The sequence below is a fragment of the Oncorhynchus kisutch genome, linkage group LG5, assembly GCF_002021735.2.
Source record: "Oncorhynchus kisutch isolate 150728-3 linkage group LG5, Okis_V2, whole genome shotgun sequence".
Classification (NCBI taxonomy): domain Eukaryota; kingdom Metazoa; phylum Chordata; class Actinopteri; order Salmoniformes; family Salmonidae; genus Oncorhynchus; species Oncorhynchus kisutch.
In genome coordinates this window covers 3,214,392-3,226,223 of record NC_034178.2, presented here as the reverse complement: position 1 = coordinate 3,226,223, position 11,832 = coordinate 3,214,392, and the positions used below count along the sequence as shown (strand labels likewise).

At 42.8% G+C, this 11,832-nt stretch overlaps 2 protein-coding genes across 2 annotated transcripts; one reads left to right on the top strand and one right to left on the bottom strand.

The window, feature by feature from the left end:
* Nucleotides 1–187: 187 nt before the first annotated feature.
* Nucleotides 188–6,932, bottom strand: LOC109890515 (uncharacterized). The gene is made up of 13 exons (XM_031824081.1): nt 6,875–6,932; nt 6,362–6,399; nt 5,841–5,888; nt 5,503–5,706; nt 4,889–5,023; nt 4,602–4,790; nt 4,347–4,502; nt 4,084–4,230; nt 1,727–1,861; nt 1,518–1,636; nt 1,299–1,433; nt 1,073–1,184; nt 188–708 (listed from the first exon to the last, which is right to left on the bottom strand). Exons 2-13 carry the CDS (start codon nt 6,396–6,398, stop codon nt 635–637), a joined length of 1,491 nt encoding a protein of 496 aa, XP_031679941.1. The 5' UTR covers nt 6,399; nt 6,875–6,932; the 3' UTR covers nt 188–634.
* A 740-nt stretch (nt 6,933–7,672) lies between these two features.
* On the top strand, nt 7,673–11,431 carry LOC109890352 (adrenodoxin). The gene is made up of 4 exons (XM_031824078.1): nt 7,673–8,235; nt 8,838–8,962; nt 9,096–9,225; nt 9,767–11,431. Exons 1-4 carry the CDS (start codon nt 8,057–8,059, stop codon nt 9,873–9,875), a joined length of 543 nt encoding a protein of 180 aa, XP_031679938.1. The 5' UTR covers nt 7,673–8,056; the 3' UTR covers nt 9,876–11,431.
* The last annotated feature ends 401 nt before the right edge of the window (nt 11,432–11,832 follow it).

Sequence of the window (11,832 nt, the reverse complement as noted above, 5' to 3'; positions counted from 1 at the left end):
GGTTTGGATCAGTTGGTTCCAGTTAATTTATTTTTGATTTCATTATACAGTATGTACTATTCAAACAGTATATTCAGACAGTTGGAGTAGGGGAAGACTTTGGACCTGTTGCGTCATTGAAACAGCTTCAGGCAGAACACATCTCCAGCTGTTTTCATTTCACAATGAACACAAGAGACACACCATGTAAAATGCTCCGTTTTTATTTTAAGAAGGGAGGACATACAACTTAATACAAACAGGATGCAGATGTGTTATGGTTCACAGGATTACTGCATGGAAACAGAATGTGTAGAATGGATATATATATATATTTTAATCTATGTTTTTTAATGTCACTCAAGATGGTGACAGAATAGAACACTTCAATAGAACACTTCATGTGTTGACATCACTTGGTTACTGGTGAGACCTGATATCACTGCCAATGGGGGGGGGGGGGTAATTACCAATAGATAAGTGAAGTGCTTCACTACACCGACAGCTTATAACAGACAGAGGCAAAGACAGTACGCACCCAAACATGAACAGCGTTTTCTCTATTGTGTGGGTCTCCATCGAGTGACAACTCCCTTTCATAGTGCATTGTAATGTCCATTCTACTTATTCTAATTCTACAGTTAGTGCAGGCCTCTTATGCTGCCATGGGGAAGGAGCAGATGGAAGCTCTCTTCAGTTCACAGTCCACTGCTGTCCACCAGCTCTCATCTGGGAGAGGGAACAAATGACAATGTTGTTAAATGGACCACTCATATACCATATAATCAAATTTTAAGGATCTAACTTTGATTGTGTCTAATAGACCTGTTGATTAAAACAGTATCAGAATGTTATGGTCATGAAAGAACATAAATCGTATAATACAATATGCTCTCATAACCAAAACCAAGTTAATCTGGGTCCTTCCCAGACTTTTTATGATTTATAGCCTTATTTATCAACAGTCTCTAAGGTAGCATTTCACAATATAACCTGTTATTGATAGCACTGTGACTTAGAAAATATGATGTTGTTAATACTTAAAAGGTTGTCAATATAGATATCAAATACTTTTTAAAGGTATGAGTCTCACCAATTCTGAACATCTCCAGACAAGCCTGCTTGTCTGTCTGTGTGTCTGGGTGACCGGGCATCCAGTCACTGTAGCCCCAGGGGGACCCGTCGGTCCACTCTGACTGCTTATCCTGCAGGGGTCACAACACACACACACATACACACCATTAAAACTCTTGGGAAATGGCTTGGTTACTATTAGACATTCTGATTGAACAAGAGTGAGGGGGTGATGGAATACTGACCTTCACGACTCCACCCAGCCAGGTGAGGATGGGACTCTTGGTGGCCCTGGTCACCATGGAGACCAGGCGGGAGTGCAGGTCGCCATTGGTTACGGAGGCCAGGTGTCCGTGAGGGGAGAGAATGCTGCAGGAGGACTGGATGCACACACACACACAAATATTAGGACAGCTGCTTATTTAAGAGAAAAGTGAATATGACTGACTGGGTGTATATTTCACCTCTGCCTCACTGAAGGTCATTAGTGTGGGGTTGAACTGATAGCAGTGGCCATCGATGACCTCACCAACACACTCTTTCTCTGAGTGAGTCTCAGCCTTAGCACTCAGCAGCCTGTCATCTACAGGGAGAAGGAGAGCAAGCATACTCCATCAGTGCACAAACACACACATACTGTACACACACATACTGTACACACAAACACTCTCACCCTGAGGTGTCAGTTTCATGCTTCTCTCCATCTCTCCAACAGGCCTGATGATGCGTCCGCTCCTGATGTCCATCAGAGTTTTCTGGGAGTTCTCGGTTCCCTGTTTGAACTCATCCACAGAGGAAGGAGTGTACACTGGAGAGAGAGAAAGAGAATATACACTGAGTGTACAAAACATTATGAACACCTTAACCATGACAGACTGACCAGATGAATCCAGATGAAAGCTATGATCCTCTTCTGATGTCCTTTGTTAAATCCACTTCAATCAGCTTAGACGAAGAGGAGGAGACAGGTTAAAGACAGATTTTTAAGTCTTGAGACAATTAAGACATGGGTTGTGTATGTGTGCCATTCAGAGTGTGAATGGGCACGGCAAAAAATGTAAGTGCCTTTAAACGTGGTATGGTATGTGCCAGGTGCACCAGTTTGTGTCATGAACTGCAACGCTGCTGGGTTTTTCACACTCAACAGTTTCCTGTGTGTATCAACAATGGTCCACCACCCAAAGGAAATCCAGCCAACTTGACACAACTGTGGGAAGCATTGGAGTCGACATTGGCCAGGACCCCAGTGGGATGCTTTTAACACCTTATAGAGTCCATGTCCCAATGAATTGAGGCTGTTCTGAGGGCAAAGGTGGGGGGGGGGGGGGGTGCAACTCAATATTACAATATTAGGAAAGTGTTCTTAATGTTTTGTACATACAGTGTATATAACCCTATATACACTGCTTAAAAAAATAAAGGGAACACTACAATAACACATCCTAGATCTGAATGAAGGAAATATTCTTATTAAATAGTTTTTTCTTTACATAGTTGAATGTGCTGACAACAAAATCACACAAAAATGATCAATGGAAATCAAATGTATCAACCCATGGAGGTCTGGATTTGGAGTCACCCTCAAAATTAAAGGGGAGAATCACACTACAGGCTGATCCAACTTTGATGTAATGTCCTTAAAACAAGTCAAAATGAGGCTCAGTAGTGTGTGTGGCCTCTACGTGCCTGTATGACCTCCCTACAATGCCTGGGTATGATCCTGATGAGGTGGCGGATGGTCTCCTGAGGGATCTCCTGAGGGATCCTGAGGGATCAGACCTGGACTAAAGCATCCGCCAACTCCTGGACAGTCTGTGGTGCAACGTGGCGTTGGTGGATGGAGCGAGACATGATGTCCCAGATGTGCTCAATTGGATTCAGGTCTGGGGAACGGGCGGGCCAATCCATAGCATCAATGCCTTCTTCTTGCAGGAACTGCTGACACACTCCAGCCACGAGGTCTAGCATTGTCTTGCATTAGAAGGAACCCAGGGCCAACCGCACCAGCACATGGTCTCACAAGGGGTCTGAGGATCTCATCTCGGTACCTAATGGCAGTCAGGCTACCTCTGGCGAGCACATGGAGGGCTGTGCGGCCCCCCAAAGAAATGTCACCCCACACCATGACTGACTCACCGCCAAACCAGTCATGCTGGAGGATGTTGCAGGCAGCAGAACGTTCTCCACGGCGTCTCCAGACTCTGTCACGTCTGTCACATGTGCTCAGTGTGAACCTGCTTTCATCTGTGAAGAGCACAGGGCGCCAGTGGCGAATTTGCCAATCTTTGTGTTCTCTGGCAAATGCCAAACATCCTGCACGGTGTTGGGCTGTAAGCACAACCCCCACCTGTGGATGTCGGGCCCTCATACCACCCTCATGGAGTCTGTTTCTGACCGTTTGAGCAGACACATGCACATTTGTGGCCTGCTGGAGGGCTCTGGCAGTGCTCCTCCTGCTCCTTACACAAAGGCGGAGGTAGTGGTCCTGCTGCTGGGTTGTTGCCCTCCTATGGCCTACTCCACGTCTCCTGATGTACTGGCCTGTCTCCTGGTAGCTCCTCCATGCTCTGGACACTATGCTGACAGACACAGCAAACCTTCTTGCCACAGCTCGCATTGATGTGCCATCCTGGATGAGCTGCACTACCTGAGCCACTTGTGTGAGTTGTAGACTCCGTCTCATGCTACCACTAGAGTGAAAGCACCGCCAGCATTCAAAAGTGACCAAAACATCTGCCAGGAAGCATAGGAACTGAGAAGTGGTCTGTGGTCACCACCTGCAGAACCACTCCTTTATTGGGGGTGTCTTGCTAATTGCCTATAATTTCCACCTGTTGTCTATTCCATTTGCACAACAGCATGTGAAATGTATTGTCAATCAGTGTTGCTTCCTAAGTGGACAGTTTGATTTCACAGAAGTGTGATTGACTTGGAGTTACATTGTGTTGTTTAAGTGTTTTTGAGCAATGTACTTATTTCCTTTTTTAGAGATAAAAATTTCAGAAAATGTAACATTTCAAAGCCCTGTACCTGGTGCCACTCTCCTGTCCATCTCACTGATGTGTTCCTTGACTAGGCCGGTGTTCAGGCTCATAATGAATCGTCTGGAGGGCTCTGTTCCCTGTCTACGTTCCTCTACTGGGACGCTCCGGACCTCAGCCTCGACCAGCCTCACATCTACAGGGAGAAGGAGAGGACCACTGAATAAGCAATTCAAGTGGACAGGCTTTTAGATATGGATATATATATATATATATTTAGTGTATATCAAAAAAGAAAAACTTCTATTGTACTTTGGAATCTGTCTCTCTCATCCTGAAGTATCTGTTTCATGCTTCTCTCCATCTCTCCAACAGGCCTGATGATGCGTCCGCTCCTGATGTCCATCAGAGTTTTCTGGGAGTTCTCGGTTCCCTGTCTGAACTCATCCACAGAGGAAGGAATGTACACTGGAGAGGAGAGGAGCAGGGGAGAAAGACAATATATAAAACCCCAAATGAAAAAATAAATAACATTTCTGGATAATGTAACATTTCAAAGCCCTGTACCTGGTGCCACTCTCCTGTCCATCTCACTGACGTGTTCCTTGACGAGGCCGGTGTTCAGGTCCATGATGAAGCGTCTGGAGGGCTCTGTTCCCTGTCTGCGTTCCTCCACTGAGAGACTCCCGGGCAGAACATCAGCCCTCACCCATCCTCCCACTCTCCTCTGGACTGGTACTGGGACCTCCATAGGCTCTGGATAGGAAATACATGGGTTAAGTGCTCAAGAAAGTTTTAGTATATTCCCTCTCTATTACAATTACTAATACACACATAAACACACACTCTCTCACCCTGAGGAGTCATTATCATGCTTCTCTCCATCTCTCCAACAGGCCTGATGATGCGTCCGCTCCTGATGTCCACCAGAGTTTTCTGGGAGTTCTCGGTTCCCTGTCTGAACTCATCCACAGAGGGAGGAACGTACACTGGAGAGAGAGAGAAATATACAGACACAATACCAGTTACACTGTTTTCATCCATATTAGTTACACTGTTTTCATCCATATCAGTTACACTGTTTTCATCCATATCAGTTACACTGTTTTCATCCATATCAGTTACACTGTTTTCATCCATATCAGTTACACTGTTTTCACCCATATCAGTTACACTGTTTTCACCCATATCAGTTACACTGTTTTCACCCATATCAGTTACACTGTTTTCAGTAATATCTGTTACACTGTTTTCAGCCATATCAGTTACACTGTTTTCAGTAATATCTGTTACACTGTTTTCAGCCATATCAGTTACACTGTTTTCAGTAATATCTGTTACACTGTTTTCAGCAAGCCTTATCTTCCAACGCTAATGTCTGTAGGACTGCTAGAAAACCTGTGCTTACTGAGTCCAGGGGAGAAAGACAATATATGTATGGATAATGTAACATTTCAAAGCCCTTTACCTAGTCCCACTCTCCTGTCCATCTCGTTGATATGTTCCTTGACGAGGCCGGTGTTCAGGTCCATGATGAAGCGTCTGGAGGGCTCTGTTCCCTGTCTGCGCTCCTCCACTGGGACGCTCCGGGGCAGAACCAGGACCCTGTGATCCTGAAGCCTACCTCTAGGGGGTGCTACTACATCATCCCTCAGTGGGGCAGCATGGAGACCTGGGGGGACACAACATACAATCAGTAAATATTATAATCTAGAGCAAAAGTGGGGGAGGCATGGTCAGATTCATACATACACACACTTGCAAAAATGAACATACTCATGCACGCACACACATGCACAAGCCTACCTCTAGGGGGTGCTACTACATCATCCCTCAGTGGGGCAGCATGGAGACCTGGGGGGACACAACATACAATCAGTAAATATTATAATCTAGAGCAAAAGTGGGGGAGGCATGGTCAGATTCATACATACACACACTTGCAAAAATGAACATACTCATGCACGCACACACATGCACACACGTGCATGCATGCCAGCCCACAAACACACTGCCCTTGAACTTTGACCTTGTTATACAAGGCATGCGCTTATTTTGATCAGACAAGAACATACATAGAGAAAGAACCGCTGCACTATTGGTACAATTATTAACCACTGTGCCAGAAAAATAATCTAACATGATAAGAATTTATTGTAACAAAGTCCAAAAGAGCAAGGAATAAGTCCAATGTTACAGTACATTGATACAGTGAAATGTAGTCATTTTGCATAAGCAGTCTATACTGTAATATTTCAGTTATTCTCAATTTGAGGAATCTCGTCTGTCCAAAAAAAAAAAAACATTAAAAACTTTCAGAATCTTACTTGACAAAGCCAGGAGCAACAACGTAAACGTCAACATCCTGTGAACAAGACAAGAAGCAAAGAAGAGAAAAAATGGATGAGAGAGAATGGTGGTGTCTAAATGTACATAGTGTCTGAATGTATATACTGTATCTACCTAACTCAGACAGGTAATCTCATCTGATGGTTGTAGGGTGAGCCCAGCTGTGCTAGTGCTCTGTGACTGTTCTCAATCTAAAAGTCTCACTGTCTCTTAGCTTTTAGTCCAAGTACCTCTGCTCAGTTCCTGTCCAGTTTACCAGTGCCTTAGCCTCTCCCTTCACTTAGATAATGTTTTGACCTTAGTGTCTATATAACATTGGGTTCTAAGTACGTGAGTAGCTAGCCTACATTGACTGTGTGTATGTGTGTCTGTGTCAAATACGTTTTCCTTTTATAAATAATATATATACTGTCTATATACCATTTAGCAGACGCTCAGTCTGTGTATCTTTGTGTGTGTGTATTGAGTGTGCGTAGTTGTATGTCACTTACCTGTATGGTGAACAGGTGGAGGTCTGGAGACAGAAAGTGATTTGAGGAAAGAAAAGACTCACTGGTCAATAAGTATGCAGCTGCAGCAATAAAGATGATAAGGGGCGTATACTCTCTGATATTAACACAAAAAGTTCAAATGAAATCCCAAGTTCAAGAATATTGGGAAACAGCAGCAATCCCATTTTAAAAAATAAAGATAATTGTCAATAAGACTTTACCTCGTTTCACCGTTTTATAAACATTTTGGATTCCCGCCATATCCCAATGTTTTTTAACTTGGGATTTCATTGGAAGTCATTGTCACGTATGGCAAGGCATCCAGCTAATAAAGCGAGATAGCGCACCTGTTACCCACTCCACACTAGCGCGAACAGTATTGAATGATTTTTTTTATTTAAAAAGAAATATCAGTAACATTTGATCAAATGACCTTATTCCATTAAAACTGCCCTGTGTAAGCCACTAAAAGTATAACACATATCTGGTATGCTACACCATATATAATCTTATGAATTAAGTGAAAAGGAGACTTGTGGTAGTTAATCATTCTTCCCATAATGAGTTTTGAGTAATAATTTCCCTTCCAGCTCATATTCGGATTTTGAGGATAAGAGTACTTTTCAAGACCACAGTAGACAATTTAAAACTAGTTTTCAAAATCATCATGCACCATGCGCTAACATTTGGTTACATTATGGAATACATTATATAATACATTTGAATACATGAAAACTATTCACTGCCCCGAAAAAGACCCGAAGAAAACTCTTGTGATTGGTCACGTAAGGTCACGTGAGAGTGCATGTCAGAATTTGTTCCAGGAAGTTATTTTGAGATCTTTAAATAAAAAAGTAAAACCTTGCGCTTTGCCTTTGAAATAGTCCAGAGGCTAAGCTTATTTCATTGAAACGAATTAGATATATTTCAGGTTTTATTTCCAAAGTGATCGTGTAGCAGTATGGCCTCCATATGGCAGTAGCTAAGATGTTATGCAATAAACGTGACACCGACCGAGCAGCGGTGTCTGCTGGTTACGCAAAGGGCTAGATATAGCCATTTTAGCTGAATTTAGCATGAAGTTAGCTTGTTTTGTCAGTACTGTATAGCGGTCTCATACAAGGCGAAATCGAACTCTCTTCCCCGCCGTTTAAGCTAGATTTTGAACGTCATCTCCAAGAAATGGCTCTGATGACATCGGCAAGAAGACTATTTCATGTTTCGTTCCGAGAAAATTCTCTACGACGAGCAGAAGCACTCATTTCAGCAACAAACACAACGTCGTGGAACTTATCATTGGCCGGTCAGAGAATGGCCTGTATTCGTGTAAGGGATTTTAGCACCAACACACAACCTCTTAGGTAAGGAATCGTGTCATCTATCATGTCCCCAAACGTACTTAACTTACTAGCTATAAAGGTATCCACGCTTAGTTAGGCTACTTGCTAGCTAGTCATATTGGCAAACTTAACTAGTTCATGTTAGGAAGAATGCTAACGTTAACACACTTGTTAGTATCGCATCAAATAAGCCAAGAACTGAAGGTCAACTTCAGCAGAAAGGTAGGTACAACTGACTGATCATTCTGGCAGATAAGCGCCATTCAGGATCTCTAAACAGTTGTTGGACTAGGACATTGCTGGATTGCTTGTGGGACTATTTACTCACTGTAGAGTATGGAACGACTGTAGAAATATTGTTCAACACATCCTGGTATAGATGTCAAAGCTAAAGCCATTGGATTTGTGTGCAGAAACCCGAAACCAATAGACCTTCTAAAACAGCCTGTACATTCGCAACTGAAGTCCTGAGAGGGTGTTACCTAGTCTATGGGAGTTCCCCCACATACAATGCAAAGTCCTTGAGCATCTGTAAAGTGTTATGTTAATCCAATGTATTCCCAATCCCCAGCATGACCACAGCTACTGTCTGTTATTGCACCCTTGTGTCTGTTCCTGTGCAGAGCTGACAATAAGGTGACGGTCCACTTCACCAATCGAGATGGAGAGAAGATCTCTGTCAAAGGCTCTCCTGGAGACTCTCTCCTAGATGTCATTATCGACCAGGACCTCGATTTTGATGGGTTCGGTGAGTTGAGTTACTTTAATGTGGTTAAGTGAATTAATACGGTTGTTTATTGTAGGTTTCGCCTGCTCTCTCACTCTGTGGGATGTTTTGATCTCTCCGTCTGTCTCTGTGTGTGTTTGTCTCTGTCTCTCAGGCGCATGTGAGGGGACACTGGCCTGTTCTACCTGTCACCTGATCTTTGAGGAAGATGTGTATAATAAGCTGGGCCCCATTACTGATGAGGAGATGGATATGCTGGACCTGGCCTACGGACTCACAGACACGTGAGACACACACACGAATTGGAGGCCCATTGATTGGACGCACAAGTGAAATGACACACACACACACACACACACACTGCCACCAGTGTAACCAGAGTGTTATGCTGTTCAGCGCTGCTTTATATTGAGATTAGGAGGTAATCATTGTGAGGAACAAGAACAGAGGGATAAACACACAGTGGCACATGCTTGCCTTGTACTGTTGCTAGCCTGCTTTCCAACCAATCGGAAGGGGATTTGAGTTCTGTGTTGCTGTTGCTGGTTTAGGCAGAGCAAGATGAGAAGGGTCACCGCCATGACCTCACTAATCATATTAGCTGAGTGTTGACTGAACCCCTTGTGACATGGCCCACTTCACTTCTGTTGTCCCAAACGTTACCCCCTAAACACAGATCTTGAATAAGATTACCTCCTCACTCTCCAACTTCAATTATCCAATTATTTCAAGTGGATCCATTTTGGTTAGGTCATAGCTTTGTGATGTTTTTAAATATGTTTGTCATAATCTTCTTTTTATTTTTCCTCTCTCTCTCTCTGCCAGGTCCCGCCTGGGTTGCCAGATCTGCCTGACCAGGTCCCTGGAAGGCATGACAGCGAGGGTGCCTGAGAGTGTGGCAGACATCCGACAGAGTGGAGACGGGTCCTCATAATGGCCACCCCATGCCAGAGTAATAGATGTACTGAAATTTGCCCAAATCAATGCTTTATTTCAACACTAGCATGACCAAATAATGCCAAATTCTAAGTGGTATGCTGGTATAAATGTTGATATGGAAGACACTGTATTTATAGAGATTATGTGTATTAACATTGAAATTAGTCCCATCACAGTTTTACATTCACTTTATACAGGGAACAATGGGAAAGTTGGCAAATAATTCCGCAGGTTCTGGAGAATAGAAGAAAGTTTAGATGGAAGTCTCCAATCAGCTCCCCCAGTCCTTAATGGTTGTGAAGTAGTATATACTGAACAGAAATATTAATGAAACAATCTCAAAGATTTTACTGAGTTACAGTTAATGAGGAAATCTGTCAAATGAAATAAATTAGGCCCTAATTTATGGATTTCACATGACTGGGAATACAGATATGCCTCTTGTTAGTTATAGATATTTTAATAGAAATGGGCCTCGGGATCTCATCACAGTGTTTCTGGGCATTCAAATTGCCATCGATAAAATGCAATTGTTTTGGTTGTCTGTAGCTTATGCCTGCCCATACCATAACCCCACTGCCACCATGGGGCACTCTGTTCACAACATTGACATCAGCAAACTGCTCGACCACACGACGCCATACACATGGTCTGCGGTTGTGAGGCCGGTCGGACATTCTGCCAAATTCTCAAAAATAACGTTGGAGGCAGCTTATGTTAGAGAGATGAACATTCTATTATCTGGCAACAGACCTTCCTCCAGTCAGCCTGCCAATTGCAAGCTCCTTCAAACTTGAGACATCTGTGACATTGTGTTGTGTGATGAAACTGCACATTGTAGAGTGACCTTTTATTGTCCCCCAGCACAAGGTGCACCTGTGTAATGATCATGCTGTTTAATCAGCTTCTTGATATGCCACACCTGTCAGGTGGATAGATTATCTTGGCAAAGGAGAAATGCTCACCAACATGGATGTAAACAAATGTACGCACACAATATGAGAGAAATAAGCTTTTTGTGCATATGGAACATTTCTGGGATCTTTTCTTTCAGCTTATGAAACATGGGACCAATATTTTACATGTTGCATTTATATTTTTGTTCTGTGTAGATGTTCTCCAGTGAATGTAAGGGGTTATGATCACTTTCATAGTCCACTACCTCCCTGGTGAGTACTTGGAAATAACACATTCAAATAGTTTTTTTTGTTGTGCTATTATCAATGACCAAAAATAAGTACCAAGAAGTGCAGCTTGTCACCATGTAGTTTCTGAGTAAATACCAGCTGAAACAGGATTGTAAAGTCACCCATCCAGACTTCAGAATGACACCCATTAATCTGGCCAGAGGCGAGACTGGTTAGGATGCCTTATCTTGTCACTTCTATGGCCACCCTAGCCTTTGTTTTATCAAGTTGTGTACCCTTACTGTCTTTAGTGTTGTCCTACCACTCGTGTAATCAAATATTAATTTCATATTCCACGTGATTGTAAATAGCACTCATCTGTGTCTAGTCAGAAATGCTGTATTAAAAATAGACTTTCTAATTAGTCTGTTTCTCTCTGTCTGTCCCATGTCCTGTTGTTGGCTCCTTAGAGAAACCACCCTCAAGGGAATATACCATTATACTAACATGATGTATTGCACAACCATAGAAAATGGATCCTCCAACATGTTCTTTAATGAGAAAATGACACACAGCAGGAAGGAGTATTAATTCAGTCCTTCATATGCTTCACTCTTAATGTATACTGAAAAAATATAAACGCAACATGTGACAATTTCAAATATGTTACTGAGTTACAGTTAATGAGGAAATCTGTCAATTTAAATAAATTAGGCCCTAATCTATGGATTTCACATGACTGGGAATACCGATATGCCTCTGTTGGTCACAGATACATTAAAATAAATGGGCCTCGGCATCTCATTATGGTATTTCTGTGCATTC